The sequence below is a fragment of the Rana temporaria genome, chromosome 1, assembly GCF_905171775.1.
Source record: "Rana temporaria chromosome 1, aRanTem1.1, whole genome shotgun sequence".
NCBI lineage: Eukaryota > Metazoa > Chordata > Amphibia > Anura > Ranidae > Rana > Rana temporaria.
The window spans coordinates 513365710-513383985 of NC_053489.1; the positions used below are offsets into that span (position 1 = coordinate 513365710).

The 18276-nt window shown below is 42.8% G+C and overlaps 1 protein-coding gene across 1 annotated transcript in view; it reads right to left on the bottom strand.

The window, feature by feature from the left end:
* The window catches only part of RNF150 (ring finger protein 150), a 184649-nt gene that overhangs the window by 74723 nt on the left and 91650 nt on the right, over positions 1 to 18276 (bottom strand). The window contains exon 2 of the mRNA XM_040331348.1: positions 7843 to 8093. Within this exon, the coding sequence (XP_040187282.1) occupies positions 7843 to 8093 (251 nt within the window). The remainder of the gene's footprint in view (positions 1 to 7842; positions 8094 to 18276) is intronic.

An 18276-nucleotide genomic window follows, 5' to 3' on the forward strand; every position in this document is an offset into this window, starting at 1 on the left:
TTACTAGGCTAAATGCAGGTTATAACACTAAGAAATTCACAGTAAATTCATTGCAATTTTAACATTTCTACATGTCACAAATTCTACTTGATAGATGATTATTTTCACAATTTCAGTGAGTTAGAAAACACATCCTTGCCTCTGGTGAACTTCATGCAGCGTACATGTTATGATTGAGGTTTTCTCTCCCGGCATGGTGTGCTAAATTTACTAAGCCATAAAGTTGTGTTCAGTTAAGAACAGCCTCTCACACAGAGCTTGCCTTGTGTAGCTATGTCAACAGAAACAGAGACCCCTGTGTATCGGCACCTTCATGATAGTTATTATAACACTTTCCATTTTAAAAATACAGGAGGGGGGGCTATGCAATTCTCAATGTTTAATGGCACAGTCTGAAAATTGTTCAGTATGAAACTTTGGTGGCAAACAATTTTTACAACACATTCCACATCTGGATATAATTGTATCTTTACATTAGTCTATAAACTGGTTTGGGAAATCAAAACAGAAACAGTACATGCTATGTGTACAATTATAAAGAATGTTTGGAAATCCTATCTACTAAATGCATTGAAGGTAAAGATTGATGCATGTACTAGAACATAACCTTTATATAAAAGGTGCAGTTCTGATCCTCTATACTGCTTGCTAGTCAAATAGTGGTGAATTAGATGTGTGTTATGCTTGCAATTTATCTATTGAAACTAGTGAAATTTTTAAATTCACACTGTTATTTTTCCTAAAAATGCTAGCTAAAATATATTTAATACCTAATACACAAAGCCTGCTTGTTCTGAAATGCAATTGATTTACATAGCACAATAATATAGTAGTGGGGTGTAAACAACTTGCATGAACTCCACTTATAATTACAGTGCCTTGAAAAAGTATCCACACCACTTGAAATTTTCCAAATTTTGTCATGTTACAACCAAAAACGTAAATGTATTTTATTGGAAGTTTATGTGATAGACCAACACATGGTGGCAAAGAATTGTGAAGTGGAAGGAAAATGATTCATGTTTTTCAAAATTGTTTACATATAAATATGTAAAAAGTGTTGCGTGCATTTGTATTCAGCCCCCCTGAGACAATACTTTGGAAAACCATCTTTTGCTGCAATTACAGCTGCTTTAAAGAGGAAGTAAACCCTAATTTTTTTTTTTTTTTAAACCCTGCAAGAGAAAGTCATAATGAGCTAGTATGCATAGCATACTAGCTGATTATGATCGACTTACCTGAGATTGAAGCCCCCAAAGTTCTCCTCCGTGCCCTCTGCTGCCATGTCTCAGACGATCTTCCTGTTATCGCTGCTCCAGCGATGTGATTGGCCGGAGCGGCGATGACGTCACTCTTGCGCACTGCGCGCGGGACCGGCCGATTCTCTTTCAAGTCGAATGGAAGTAGGACCGATGTCACAGGGCAAAATAGGATGACAGTTGTACAACAGTCGTGTTGTACCAGTGTGAACCCAGCCTTGGGCTGCAATGCAAATCACATGCAATTTTTGTTCAATGCGATTTTAGCCATACAGATAGATAGTATGGCTGAATTCGCATCACATTTGGAGAAAAACTTGTGCAAAACCTTTTTTGGGTCCGTGTTCACGCCCATGCGATCCGATTCTTGTCCGAATTGTCTGTTCGCACTGCGATATACAAACTGAAATGGGGTGTCATTAACACTGTATTGACTCCAAGCAGTTTGCATATGGCAGTGTGAACTGATTTGCGAGTCAGGTGCCATGCGGGACCCCGCAATGGATTTGTAGTGTTCCCGTATCGCACCTATGTGTACCGGGACTAAAAATTTGCTTTGCCCCTAAGACTTATTAGGGTGTATTCATTTTTGCAACATGATCTTGAATGAATTTGTTAGGAAAAATACGTTTTTGTGTGTGCAAATCTTGGTTGCAATCAATGGCCCGCATTTGTGGGAGTATTGTATAGTGTCCCATAGAAAATGTTAATTCTGAAGGAAAGTAAAGGTTTTCTGACAAATCTACATAATAATAAAGACTTTTATGAGAATCGTGTTTCAGGTTTGCTTTAAAATCACCTCTGGCAAGGGCCTGGGTAATAAATGTGAGAGCATGCTTTTAATTAAAAATAAATTAAAAATAAATAAGAAGTTTGAAAACCAATGACACAAAATATGTACAACTGTTCAAAATATGGTACAGAGCAATATCAAAGCAATACCTTTTAGTACCCAACTAAAAATATTAAGAAATACAAAACTTCCACAGTTTTAAAGCTGCTTTTTTTAGTATTATGAATAGGGTTGTCCCGATACTTTTTTTCATGTACTCGCCGATACCGAATACCGATACTTTTTTTTAAATGTGTCCCCAAATGCAGCCATGTCCCCCCACATATGCAGCCATGTCCCCCCACATATGCAGCCATGTCCCCCCCACATATTGCAGCCATGTCCCCCCCACATATTGCAGCCATGTCCCCCCCACATATTGCAGCCATGTCCCCCCCACATATTGCAGCCATGTCCCCCCAATATGCAGCCATGTCCCCCCACATATTGCAGCCATGTCCCCCCACATATTGCAGCCATGTCCCCCCACATATTGCAGCCATGTCCCCCCACATATTGCAGCCATGTCCCCCCAATATGCAGCCATGTCCCCCCATATATCCAGCCATGTACCCCCATATATCCAGCCATGTACCCCCATATATCCAGCCATGCCCCCCCATATATCCAGCCATGTCCCCCCATATATCCAGCCATGTCCCCCACATATATCCAGCCATGTCCCCCCCATATATGCAGCCATGTCCCCCATACCTAGATGATGCCACTACCGCGTTAATCAGCGCCGTGCCGTATATAGACACTCCCCCTTGCTCGGGATTGGACAGATCACCCGTCCAATCCCGAGCAAGGGGGAGTGTCTATACGCGGCGCGGCAGGGAACACAGCTATTCAAACGAAAGCTGTACTGTTCCCCCTCACGCAGATTAACGCGGCGGCGGCTTTGCGGTATGCAGCGGCGGCGGATTTGCGGCGGCGGGGGGGGGGGGGGGGGGGTCTGACACAAGTATTCGGCCAGGCATCGGGGGCATTTGCGGGAGTACAAGTACTCGCGCAAATACTCGGTATCGGTCCCGATACTGGTATCGGTATCGGGACAACCCTAAATTATGAGCGATAAAATTCTGTGTTTACACCAGGCTTGTGTGATTTTTTTTCTGCACGCTTCAAAATATGTTGAAGCAGCAGAGATGCAAATATTCAAAGTTCTCCTGTGCTAGTCTTAAATCTGGTAAATTGCTAACCGGTTTTAAAAACAGCTGACTAAAGGCACCTGAACATAAATTTAAATAGCTTCCAGAAAATCCCAAGAGTGTTCTAAAATCCATTGCATTAAAGGTATACAGATCTTGCATATACAGTACCTTGAAAAAGTATTCATACCCCTTGACATTTTCCACATTTTGTCATGTTACAACCAAAGACGTGAATGTATTTTAATGGGATTTTATGTGAAAGACCAACACAAAGTGGCACATAATTGTGAAGTGGAAGGAAAATGATAAATGATTTTCCAAATTTTTAACAAATAAATATGCGAAAAGTGTGGTGTACATTTGTATTCAGCCCCCTTTACTCTGATACCCATAACTAAAATCTAGCGCACACACCGTACGGCACGCCAACGTAGCGTGGCGAGGCAAGCATTGCATTCAGCAAGCCAGTGCACCCAACGCTGCGCCAGCGTGGGGTTCGAAGGCGCACGCCGGCTTAGGTGGAAATGGGCGTGACCCCATGCAAATGCTGGCCCGAGCACCAGAGAGGTACGTCGGCGTGGTGCACAATTACGCCCGGCGTATCAAGAACTGCACATGCACCGTGACGTGGACGCATGCACAGCACCCCCCTGCGCCTGCGCACAACCACCTAAGCTACGCCGGATCACCGCGTACGCCGTGAACATAACGTACGCCCAGCGAGACGCACGTCCAACGCACAGTACGCCGGCGTGTGTTCCCTGGTGCAGACGACATGTCAGACAGTGACAGTGAGAAGGAGAAGCGCAAGAAGAACTTCTCCGTGGATGTTGATGCAGTAGTGCTATGACCATGGCTGCCCCTGGCATGTTGGCGTACGGTTGTGTTGTCCTGCAAGTGTGGTTGCTCTGCTCGTCCGTAACTGTGCTGCTGCAGCTGCTCTCCAGCTGACCTGTGCATGTCTGTTGCCGGGTTGCGCCTCATGTATGGGGAATAACTTTACACCGGACGTACAACTTGCACGCACGTTTGTGAATTGCCGTATTCCCCTCATTTGCATGGCTAATCAATGGGAGCAGCATCGTGCGCCCAGCCCACATGTGCGCCCACCCTACTCCGGCGTGCTGACGCTACGTCGACGGGGCATAGCCTGTTATTAGGCGCATGTTGGTTCGTGGGTCTGCCGCACACATACGCCAGCGCACATTTGCACGTACGCCGGCGTAACGTGCTGTACGTCGGCGTAAGTGCTTTGTCAAAATGGGACTACATTTTTTACTTTCTGCAATAATACATATCTCCCCCCCCCCCCCCCCAAATGTAAAAAAAAAAAAAAGTCTTCATCACCTGCTACATATTTTGGATAAAACAATTCCCAATAAGCGTATATTGATTGGTTTACGTAAAAGGTATAGCGTCTACAAACTATGGGATAGATTTATGGGATTTATTTTATTGTTTTTACTGGTAATGTCGGCAATCAGCGATATTTAGCAGGACTGTGACTCTGCAGCGGTTAAATCCGACCTTAAGTCAGGGCTGTGGAGTCGGTAGATAAATGTTCCGACTCCGACTCCTCAGTTTTATGTACTTCCGACTCCGACTCCCCGACTCAGACTCCTCTGTATTAATATGCGAATGTATTTTATACATTCCTTGAGTGAAAGAAACGCAACCTACCACAGGACTACTGGCTGGGAAGCCAACAGTCTACTGTATTGCACAGTTTAAGCAAAAGACAAACACAATGAAAACAATCAAGTGACTGGATAGTAGCAGCAGGCATAAACATCAGGAACAGGATCTTTACCAGTTCAAAAATACAAACCACATTATTTGGTTGTTTTAGAACAAAAACAAAGCTTATCTATAATGAACCAAAAACAAAATCTGTAAAACCTAGAAATGGTTTATATTAATCTTGAAATGTAGTTCTAGGCTTAGCAAATGCAAATCAATTCAATGTAGAGTTCTAAGGAAGAGAATTGCCTCTGCCAGATCCTCTTTCATAGAGGCTCTTAAGTCAGACTTTATTATTTTTAGGGCTGAAAATAATCTTTCGACACTGACTTGGGTGGGTGGCATTGCAGTAACTATTCTGGCCACATCACTAACGATCTCTGGATAAACAAGGATGGCTTCTTCAACAGTAAGTTTTGATGAGCGATCATACTTTTCAACTTCTTTTAGTGCTTTATAAAACTCCTGTTGGAATTTTTTTATTTGGACACTTACTGGTTCTCTAACATGCGTTCCCTGTAAAAGCAGAACACAACACTATGGAAAGTATAAGTATTGCAGCTCCTAATTGTGCGTTGCGTGCCATATAGTGAAGCACATGAAAAGCATGCTTCTTCACGGTCACTTAACGTGTTCGTTTTGCGGTTACGTGAGGCACTGCATGCATTGGTCTTTATTCTTACAGTAGAGAAGTCATTAATTATAACTTTTTGTGAATTGGGACATTTAAACTTGCTTTTTTTTTTTTTTATTCCAATCTAAAATTTAGTAGGAGTCGGAGTCGGAGTCGGTGCATTGTTTGCCGACTCCGACTCCAGGTACCCAAAATTTCCCCCGACTCCGACTCCTCGACTCCGACTCCTCGACTCCGACTCCACAGCCCTGCCTTAAGTGACACTTTTTGGGGACCAGTGACACCAATACAGCGATCAGTGCTAAAAAAAATGTACTGATCACTGAATAAATGACACTGGCATGGAAAGGAACGTTCCCCAAGACGACGTCATTCTGTGACGAAACGTGCGCCAGGAGGTTGATGTGCTGACGTCATCGCGGTGTATCTCGAGCGGACGGGTGTCTGCAAGCCGGACGGCAAGTTTATTGATGTTTTAAATCTCTACTTTCCTGTAAGTATATATTTTTATTCTTTATTAAACCTAACCTAGTACGATTCACACTATGGCGAGTTCTCTCATTTTGGGTATATGATTGGTATCAATGATTGCCCGATGATCGAGCCTCCCTGGTTTACCCACCATATGATTCATGCTCCATCTCATCCAAACTTTATGAGCTGCCATTTCGCTACCTGGATAAAGGTCCTGAATTGGTCAATATTTTCAGGCTCATGAACGCTTGCCTTCTGGTAAGTGTGCAGTTTATGTGGTGGAGGTGCACATTTGCTGGTGGCGTTTTCGGCAAGAGTTCACCTATCTTTGCATGTGTTATATGGACTGTCTATTGAATACACTAGTCACATCTGTATTAGAAAATGTTCAAGAATTTTTGATGACCGTTCATTGTGGTATATGGACGTTTTTTCTTTTATCACGATTATTCATATTGATTTACATTTAGATGCCTCCTAGTCAATCCTGTTTGCGATTTAACAGCTTTTCAAGTATTTGAAAAAGATTTACACCAATTCGCTTGCTATGGGGGCACTCGTGCTGGCTCGATCCTGAGCTGTGTGCGTCTATAGACACACACACAGTGCAGCTCGGCCTCGCCACCCACTCCTTCCTCACAGGATTTCATTGACAGAAGCAGGGAGCCAAGAGCTCCCATTGCTCTCAGCCAAGACTGCGAGAGGGGAGAAGAGATGTTGCAGACGGGACAGCGCTGGATTGAGAGAAGACTCGGGTCAGTTTTTTAACAAATATTTTACTGGGAAATATTTATTTTATTGTACTCAATGCTTATGTAAAACAAACTGAAAGTTTAATAGTACTCAGTATACAGCTGCTTAAACAATGCAAATATTATTTTGCATTACTAAATGTTTTCTTTTGTTTTGTCGGGCATGTTTAGTAATGACAGATCCAAACTTTGTAAGTTATGTTATGTTATTTTGCACTTATGAGCATTAGCAAAAATTAAAGAGGAAGTAAACCCTCACCTAGCTCATTATGTGGCACTTACCTGCGATCGAAGCCCCCAAAGTCCTCTTCGGTCCTGTCCACCGCCATGTCCCCTCGGAGCTTCTTACCATTATCGCCGCTCCGGCGCTGTGACTGGACAGAGCGTCGATAACGTCACTCCCACGCATACGCGCGGGACCGGCAGATCCCCGCGCATGCATGGAATTACAGCATTAACCCCGCATTACCCCATTGACAAACACGGCACATTCAGTGCACCTGTGCCTTTGTCTATGGCGCACATGCACCGTAGCCATCGGTGCAGTCCTTACTGCAAATATCTCCTTTACCGTGTAGGTTAAGGAGATATTTCTTGCACCTACAGGTAAGCCTTAATCTAGGCTTACCTGTAGGTGCAAGTTGTAAGGAGGGGTTTACAAACACTTTAAATCAATGTCTTAATGTATAGAAAAGGAAATATAAATGCAATGCTGGGTGTAAATGATGTGTTGTGCCCATCATCCTACAAGACCACCAAAGCCCTAGGGTGTTTGGATTTGTGATAGAAGATATCACATCTTTTGTTTTAAGAGGGTGATACTGTGTTTTATTTCATGGCTTTTAATGAAGGGGGTTTTAGATTCTGTTTAGCCCACCTTAACGGACGTTCTGCATATCATATGAGTGCACAGACAAATTACACAAACAATAAAAGTCCTATGTTTTACAATTAACAAGTATTGAAAAGTGTTATTTCTATAAACAGAACTCACCTGATTTCTGTCTCGAGCATTTGCATATCTGAACCTCTGGATGTAATAGAACACAAGCCAGGCCAGTGAAATGATCATCAGAACAATGAAGGATATGGAAACAAACACCACTGATGTACGGCTGACAAATTTTTGTAAGTTTCGAGTTCCAATAGTAATGTAAATAGTCACATTAAGGTTCTTTTCAATGAAGCTGGCAATTTCTTTTCCTTTTGGCTCGGGGATCATTATTGCTACAATATCTTCAATACCTAGAAGAAAAAAGAAGACTATGTTTAGAACATAAAAGGCAATTATCTGCCATGTCAGATAAACAGATAAAAGGTACTGAACCGTTCATTTTTTCAGCTTGCTTACAAAGCCACTGCAGATCCTTCCAGAGTAATAAACCACACGCACTGTACAACAAAATAATGAAAAAACGTATTTTCAGATAAAAACATAACCAATAATATCCTGTCCAATGCCTAACATAATGATTAAAGTGGGGTAAAATCCCAAGACCCCTTTCACACTGAGGAGTTTTTCGGGCGGTACAGCGCTAACAATAGCGCCGCTATACCGCCTGAAAAACTCCTGCACTGCATACTCAATGTGAAAGCCCCGAGGGCTTTCACACTGAGGCGATGCGCTGGCGAGAGAGGAAAAAAAATCTTATGCCAGCAGCATTTTTGGAGCGGTGAGAGGAGCGGCGTGTATACCACTCCTTCACCGCTCCTTCCCATTTAAAACAATGGAAAACCACGATAATACCGTCCACAATGCGCCTCTGCAGAGGCGCATTGCGGGTGGTATTGACCCTTTATCGGCCGCTAGCGGGGTTAATACCGCACCGCTAGTGGCCGAATCCCGCGGCAATTCCGACGGTATAGCGTCGCTATTTTTAGCGGCGCTATACCGCCACTGCGCCTCCCGCTCCAGAGCCTAACACTTAACTGTTCTTAAAATGTCTCCCTCCCTCTCCTCCTACCTATCCCTGCCTACCCTGTGTATTGGAAAAGATTCCAATACCTACCTTTTTCATTCCGGTCACACGATCCTGCAGCACCGGCTCCCTTGTGTCATGAGTGCTCAACAACAGCTGGGAATTCCAAGAGTCGTGACATCACCCATAGGCTTCCATTTCCCAGCCATTGTCTGTGCTCCCTCCTCTCCCCTGCAGCCACTGCTCACTGAGACATGCAAGCTAGAACTGCATGATCACATGACTGGACCGGGCTAAAAAAAATAATGTATACCTCCAAAATTAGGACGAGTGTCCCCATTGGAAGATTTCCATTGTATTCCTGTTCTGATGCCAACTCAAGATTTGGGATTTTTTTTTTAAGAACAGTAAACAGGACAAAGAGATTGAATCTCCCCAATAGGGGTACAAACTGCAATAAAAACTGAGGCTAGGTTGCCATCTGTGCGGGTGGTGCCGCTGCGGGACCCACACTTACAAACGGCAGCCGCAACTACCCACACAGAAGAGCAGGACCCGTGGGCGGGTGCCATTAATCCTACACAGCGTCCACACTTTCTTGCGGGGCATGGCAGCCCATTCAAATGAATAGGCTCTCGTACCCAAGCAAACTGCGGTTGGCACAGCTATAAACCTAAAGTGACAGGTGTTCTAATCCCACTCCACTCAAAACTAAAAAAAAATTAAAATTCTGCCCTAAGTGACGTGACCCTAGTATACGGATGTGACAAATATGTACATTAAAACATAAATATTATTTGGTACTTAGAACTTTTGTATTATACCTAAAGTACTATTGTCAATCCTTTTTTTTGTTTTGGACACAGTGGAGAAAGGTAAGCTGTCAGTTGTATCGTTGCCTGTGGCTTTGCTGGGGAACATTCCTCTCACTTCCAGTTTGATGACAGCATTGTTATCAGAGCAGGCAATGAGGAGAAATCTCCAGGTGGCAAACTTGTCACTTACACAGGAAGTGAACGGAAATCTCCCAAGCAGATTTACAACAGTAAAAATATTACAGAACAAACCGATTCTTCCTCACTCTATCCAAAACAGAAAAAAAAAACTTTAACCAGTAATATTCTTTACAAATGGTTATTAAAATACATTCCACATAAAAATAAATAAAATGCTTATTAAAGTTGAACTTCAGGCAAATCGTTAAATATACAGATACACATATTAGGCCCCGTACACATGACCGAACATGTGTGCTGAAACTGGTCCGCGGACCAGTTTCAGCAGACATGTTCGGTCGTGTGTATGGCTGACCGGACAGGTTTCCAGCAGACATTTGTCCAGCCGATCGTTTTCCAGCAGACAAATGTTTCTTAGCATGCTAAGAAACATGTCCGCTGGAAGCCTGTCCGTCGGACATGTTCGGTCACCGTACATGTCCGCTCGGCTGCCATCCCTCGCATGCGTCCAAGTGATTTGTCGCATGCGTGGAAGCATTGACCTTCCAGGGCACACACATCGCCGCGTAATCGTCGCGGTCACGTCACCGCGTATCGTGTACGCGCGGATTTCTGTCTGATGGTGTGTACAACCATCAGACAGAAATCTCCGGGCAGACATGTCAGCTGAAAACGGTCCGGCGGACCGATTTCAGCGGACAGTCCATCCATGTGTACGAGGCCTTTGTCTTTCCAAGGGATCTGCATTTCCATCTATAGAATACTGAAAGGAAAGCAAGACACCAATAAGCTCATCCCTCAATCACTCTGCTCTCTGCTTCTATCAGCATGGCTCCTGCACTGCACCACACCTGAGTGGCCCAATGGAATGTTGCTTTAAACAAATGGCAAGAAAAGGTGGAAAGGTTATCTTTCACATTAAAGCCTATACACTACCAGATTTATGACTGAACATCCATACAAACATTCTCAGGACATTTCATGGCATTGTCATTCAAAAAGTATTTCAAAACTTTGTTTGTTTATAACATTTAAATTTTGGAATTATTGATGCGCAGTCATGTTGGAATAAGAAGGGACCATCCCCAAACTGTTACTACAAAGTTGGGAGCATGAAATTATGCAAAATGTCTTGGTATGCTGACGCCTTATGCCGCGTACACACGATCATTTTTCGGCATGTAAAAAAAGTTTTTAAAAAACGTCATTTAAAATGAGCGTGTGTGGGCTTCACATCATTTTTCGGGTTCTGGAAAACGACAAAAAAAAAATTGGAACATGCTGCATTTTTTAACAACGTTTTAAACGATGTTGTTTTTCGGGTTGTAAAAAATGATCGTGTGTGGGCTAAAACAACGTTAAAAACCCGCGCATGTTCAGAAGCAAGTTATGAGACGGGAGCGCTCATTCTGGTAAAACTACCGTTCATAATGGAGTAAGCACATTAATTACGCTGTAACAGACAGAAAAGCGCGAATCGTCTTTTACTAACATGGAATCAGCTAAAGCAACCCCAAGGGTGGCGTCATCCAAATGGAACTTCCCCTTTATAGTGCCGTCGTACATGTTGTACGTCACCGCGCTTTGCTACGTCGTTTTAATGATGAAGTTGGAAAAACCGTTGTTTTTTCTAGAGGCTGAAAAACATAGTTTTTTACATGCCGCAAAATGATCGTGTGTACCCGGCATTAGACCCCCTTTTCACACTTTTCATGCGCTTTCACACACACACAAAAAAATGCCCGAAAAGCCCACGAAAACCTATTTCCATTAAAATTAATGAATGCTTTCACACTGGGGCAGTGCTCTGGCAGGGCAGTGTAAAAACGCCCCTCTCCATTGAAATGAATGGAAAGCTCTTCAAAAACGCCTGAAAAGCTCTTCAAAAGCTCTCCGTGTTTTACTGGCAGTTTAGAAGCACCTCAGTGTGAAAGTAGACTAAGAGTTCCCTTCACTGGAACTAAGGGGCCAACCCCTGAAAAACAATCCCACACCATAATCCCCCCACCAAATGATTTGGACCAGTGCACAAAGCAAGGTCCATAAAGATATGAATGAGTGAGTTTGAGGTGGAAGAACTTAACTGGCCTGCACAGAGTCCTGACCTCAACCCGACAGAACCCCTTTGGGATGAATTATAGAGGACACAGCGAGCCAGACCTTCTCTTCTGGAAGAATCAAACATTCCCATAGACACACTTCTAAACCTTGTGGACAGCCTTCCCAGAAGCTGCAAAGTGTGGGCCAACTCAATATTGAACCCTACGGAGATGCCTTTTAAAATTCATGTTCGTGTGAAGGCAGGCGTCCCAATACTTTTAGTTTTTAGCTGTAGCCAGGTACTTTGATACTTTTGATATTAAAGATGAAAACATTATTGTGGATTCAGAGGCGGTAATTTCTAGGGGATACATGGATAAGGTTAATGATGTAGGAAGAACGGTAAAATAGGTGGTAATAATGTACTGTGTACATAGTACTGTATATCAGACGCCCAGCGCTGCATTAATACAAGAAGCAGATTTTTATCAGACAATTTCCCCTGCCAGCTGCATTACGTCAGCTTAGGGTATATATATATATATATATATATATATATATATATATATATATACATACATATAGGAAAATGCATGATCACTGCTGTGTCACTTCCAATCCCTTTTCTGTGCACTGAAATGCTTGTAATCTACAGCAGACTTTTTCTGCTTTGACATCTCACCCCCTGCAGTTGTGTTGTATAATGATATCTTGGCCAAGTGTTGTTCTTAATGGGGAAATTTTTCTTTTTATATTATCTTTCTTTTATAAATGTTTCATTTTGGGGAAACCTTTTGGCTGAAGTTTCTGCAGTTAAATTAGACTGGCCCTGCATACCTGATATTTTTGAACTATGCAAATAATTCTAGCACAAATGATTCTTGCAGTATTTGCCACAGTTGGGCTATCCACGTAGGGAGTAGTGCCACGTACACACAATCGGAATTTCCGACAAGAAATTGAAATTGGCCGACCGTGTGTAGGCCCCATTGGACTTTTTCTGTCGGAATTTACGACAGCAAAAATTTGAAAGCTGGTTCTCAAATTTTCAGACGGGAAAAGTTCTTGAAGGAAATTCCGATCGTCTGTATGCAATTCCGATACGCAAAAAAACATGCATGCTCGGAATCAATTTGACGCATGCTCGGAATCATTGAACTACATTTTTCTCGGCTCGTTGTGATGTTGGAACGTCACTGCGTTCTTGACGGTCGGAATTTTGTGTGAGCGTGTGTACGCAACACAAGTTTGAGCCAAAATTCTGTCGAAAAAAAAAAATCCACGGTTTTCTTGTCGGAATATCCGTTTGTGCGTACGTGGCATTAGTTCAGAACCAAAATAAGAAATTTCAATAGCTTAACCAGCACTTATTTATTTTCTCCTTAGAAATGGGAACAGATCCTTTAACCACTTAAGGACCGCCTCCTGCACATTTACATCGGCAGAATGGCACGGCTGGGCACAGGCACGTACCTGTACATCCCTAAGTGCCCAGCCGTGGGTTGCAGGCGCGCACCCCGGTCTGAAGCTCCGTGACCGCGGGACCTGATCGCCGCCGGTGTCCCGCGATCGGTCACAGGAACTGAAGAACGGTAAGAGGTGTGTGTAAACACACCTTCCCCGTTCTTCACAGTGGCAATGTCACTGATCGTCTGTTCCGTGATATAGGGAAAGGCGATCAGTGACGTCACACGTCCTGCCCCGCCCCCTACAGTTAGAAACACATATGAGGTCACATATAACCCATACAGCGCCCCCTAGTGGTTAACTCCTAAACTGCAATTGAAATTTTCACAGTAATCAATGCATTTTTATAGCATTTTTTGCTGTGAAAATGACAATGGTTCCAAAAATGTGTCAAAATTGTCCGAAGTGTCCGCTATAATGTCGCAGTCACAAAAAAAAAAAAAAAAAAAAAAAAAAAAAAAATCGCTGATCGCCGCCATTGGTAGTAAAAAAAAAAAATTAATAAAAATGCCATAAAACTATCTCCTATTTTGTAAACGCTATAAATTTGTCGCAAACCAATCGTTAAACGCTTATTGTGATTTTTTTTACCAAAAATATGTAGAAGAATACGTATCGGCCTAAACTGAAAAAAATAATAAAAAAAGTTTTTTTATATCTTTTTTGGGGGTATTTATTATAGCAAAAAGTTAAAAAAAAAATCTTTTTTTAATTGTCGCTCTCTTTTAGTTTATAGCGCAAAAAATAAAAACCGCAGAGGTGATCAAATACCACCAAAAGACAGATCTATTTGTGGGAAAAAAAGGATGCCAATTTTGTTTGGGAGCCACGTCGCACGACCGCGCAATTGTCAGTTAAAGAGACGCAGTGCCGAATCGCAAAAACTGACCAGGTCCTTTACCTGCATAATGGTCTGGGTCTAAAGTGGTTAAGCTGTACCTAAACCCAAGAGCAAAAAAGAAATATATTGCAGCTTACCAGTCCCTAGATGTGGTTGTTGTATTCGTTTTTTATTTTGTCCTACCAGTAACACATTTCCTGTCCTAGGGAAAAATGTTCACTATCTGTAATGTATCCAAGTAGAAGCAATGGGGTAGATTCAGAGAGCAATTACGCCGGCGTATCCATAGATACGCCGCGTAATTGCCAAGTTGCGCCGGCGTATCTACTTTCTGTATTCAGAAGAGGCATGGAGGAGCTCAGCTATGAGGAAAGATTAGAAGAACTAAATTGATATACTCTTGAGAAGAGGAGAATAAGGGGGGATATGATCAACATGTACAAATATATAAGGGGTCCATATAGTGAACTTGGTGTTGAGTTATTCACTTTACGGTCAACACTGAGGACAAGGGGGCACTCTTTACGTCTAGAGGAAAAGAGATTTCACCTCCAAATACGGAAAGGTTTTTTCACAGTAAGAGCTGTGAAAATGTGGAACAGACTCCCTCCAGAGGTGGTTCTGGCCAGCTCAGTAGATTGCTTTAAGAAAGGTCTGGATACTTTCCTAAATGTACATAAAATAATTGAGTACTAAGATTTGTAGGTAAAGTTGATCCGGTGTAAATCCGATTGCCTCTCGGGGATCAGGAAGGAATTTTTTTCCCCTGCTGTAGCAAATTGGATAATGCTCTGCTGGGGTTTTTTGCCTTCCTCTGGATCAACTGTGGGTATGGAGTTGGGTGTATGGGATTGTATTGTGTGTTTTATTTTGTTTTTTTATTTTTTATGGTTGAACTGGATGGACTTGTGTCTTTTTTCAGCCTGACTAACTATGTAACTATGAAAGCTAGATACGCCGACTTTAGCCTAAGATACGACTGGCATAAGTCTCTTACGCCGTCGTATCTTAGGGTGCATTCTGACGCTGGCCGCTAGGTGGCGCTCCCGTAGTTGTCAGCGTAGAGTATGCAAATTACATACTTACGCCGATTCACAAAAGTACGTGCGCCCGGCGGTAGTTTTTTACATCGTTTGCGCAAGTCATTTTCGTCGGGACGTTGCTCCCGCTATTAGGAGGCACAGCCAATGTTAAGTATGGCTGTCGTTCCCGCGTCGCGATTTGAAAATTTTACGTCGTTTGCGTAAGTCGTCCGTGAATGGCGCTGGACGCCATTCACGTTCACGTCGAAACCAATGACGTCCTTGCAACGTCATTTACCGCAATGCATGTCGGGAAATTTTAGGGGCGGCGCATGCGCAGTACGTTTGGCGCTGGAACGCGCCTAATTTAAATGATCCACGCCCCCTACGGGATCATTTAAATTACGCGCGCTTAAGCCGGCCCCTTTTACGCTACGCCGCCGCAAGTTTACAGGCAAGTGCTTTGTGAATCAAGCACTTGCCCGTAAAACTTGCGGCGGCGTAACGTAAATGTCATACGTTACGCCGGCGCAGTTTTGCGCGCCCCTACCTGAATCCACCCCAATGTTGTGATCACAGGACAGGACTACAGAGCACTTCCCCTCTCTTCTCCTTCTGTGAGGACCAACAAGACTTGTTTTTGCACTATATCTTACACAGATATAACAGAACACAGATTCAAGAGACCAAAAGGGGCTAAAAATGAGAAGTTTATTGGTAAGGTTTACATAAACTAACATACATGCTAGCTTTCCTGGACCTTTGAAAATGACAGAGACAAGTGAAATGTTTGTGGTTATCGCAGGCTCAGATTTCAGAGAATTCAGCTGGGTCATACTTTTTGTATATATTGTAGTCAACTTCCATTAAGCAACACAAACTCTAATTTAATAAAATAATGAATGGTGGTTGTAACACCCCCCCCCCCCCCCCCCCCCCGAGACATTTTTACATATACAGTAGGTAATCCTTACTTATATGTAATGAAATTCTTACTTATATGTAATGAAATTATCTCTTAAACGTGCGCTGTTTAAGAGATATTTACATTGTAGTGCGCCGATGATGTCATCGGCGCATGTGAAGTGAAGGAACGGCCCTCTGTGCCATTTCTTCCCCAGCATGTGCCGTGACTGGTGGCTCCTGCATGCATGCACGGGAGTGACGTCACGCGCTTCCAGACAGTCACAGTGCCAGAGTTCGCGGCCCCCGGAAGGAAGAGGGGGTAAAGATGGATACTTCCACCAGGTCTGACATCGCGGGCTTCGTTTGCAAGTGCCACATAATGGGCTAGTAGGCGATACATACTATTCCAGGTATGGCCATGGCGACTAGAAATAGTGTCCTGGCGACTTGGCTTGGAAGGTGAGCAAAAAAAAAAAAAATATACCGTATATGTATATATATATATATTTTTTTTTTAAGTCCCCAGCTCTTCCTTGTGTGAGCTGGCGCCATCTGGTGGTGGGCGTTGGTATTACAAGTTAAGCATTACAAGTTAAACAGCAATTCTAATGTCATTTTTCACTATTTTCACTGCCATCTTCTTCCCTCTAATTAGAACCCCCAAACATTATATATATTTTTCATCCTAACACCCTAGAGAATAAAATGGCGATTGTTGCAATACTTTCTGTCACGCTGCATTTGTGCAGCGGTCTTACAAGCGCACTTTTTTGGGAAAAAATTACACTTTTTTTTTTAATTAAAAAATAAGACAACAGTAAAGTTATTCCCATCTTTTTAATATTATGAAAGATAATGTTAGGCCGAGTAAATTCATACCCAACATGTCAAGCTTCAAAATTGCGTCCGCTCGTGGAATGCCGACAAACTTTTACCCTTTAAAATCTTCATAGGCGACGTTTAAAAAAAATCTACAGGTTGCATGTTTTGAGTTACAGAGGAGGTCTAGGGCTAGAATTATTGCTCTCGCTCTAACGATACTTCACATGTGTGGTTTGAACACAGTTTACATATGCGGGCGCTACTCACGTATGTGTTCGCTTCTGCGTGCAAGCTTGTCGGGATGGGGTGCGTTTTCTGGCTCCTAACTTTTTTAGCTGGCTCCTAGATTCCAAGCAAATTGTCAAACCCTGTACTATTATCAGGTTTTACTTTCTCTTTAAAGGAAAACTATATTGGTGTATATGTATATTTTTTTAATTGTTAGCAAATTGAAGTTTTAGATCTTTTTTCATTGCTAGAATAAGCACCTTTATTTAACAAATTAATATCTTATACATTGTGCTTTAGTGTATGAAGAGTATGGTGGACTTTCTAATAATACAAAAAAGTCTAGTACTAGCTCTTTACTAAGTGGAATTAAAGCCCAAATAACAATTCTTAAAAATGTTTCTTCCCCCCCCCTCCTACCTATCCTGTCTACCTGGTGTAAAAAAGGTTGACTATACTTATGGTACCTTTTTTCGGTCCATGCCCTATGTCAGTGAACAATGGCTGCAGGGGACAGGACGGGGTGTCAACAGTGGCTGGGCCATGGGAGCCTATGAGTGATGTCATGGAATTCTAAGCCGTTGAGCGCTTCCTTACACGTGGGAGCCGAGGCTGGATGGCGTATCTCCAGTGACTCATTAAGCTGTTTGTGTATTCTGATATGGTGCTATTTAGGAGCAGAGCTTCAACTAACAATACTCAATTGCAGAGCGTATAGTACTGGATGACAAGAATAAGGACGCAGAGGTAAATAACATAAGCAAGACTTATCTCATCCCAACTATAAATGAATGAAGTGATTTTTAGTGCTGATCTAACCACACACAATCCATGTCATAATAAACTCCATAGCCTTCAGCCAACACTCCTTCCGAATCCTAAAGCTTTCACAATTTGCCTTAGCTCTTAGACTTGAAAGTTCATTCAAGCAGTGACCTCACCTCCATTTTTGGGGCCAAAATCATTAGATATGGAGGTATGTTTGGCATGTGCTCAAGATCTTGGACTCAAGGCAAAGGACAGTTAATAATATTACACAGTGACTCATTATCAAGTTTCATTACAGTTGCACCGTATAGGCAATCGTTCAGCCATAGTTTTCAGTCTGATTACAGCTTGAGCCCCCCCCCCCTCCCCGCAGCAGACGGAGATGTAAACAGCCCCACATCGGGTAACATCAAAGTCAGATAAGCTGCTGCTAGGTCTATTGGTACATCAGCCGGGAAG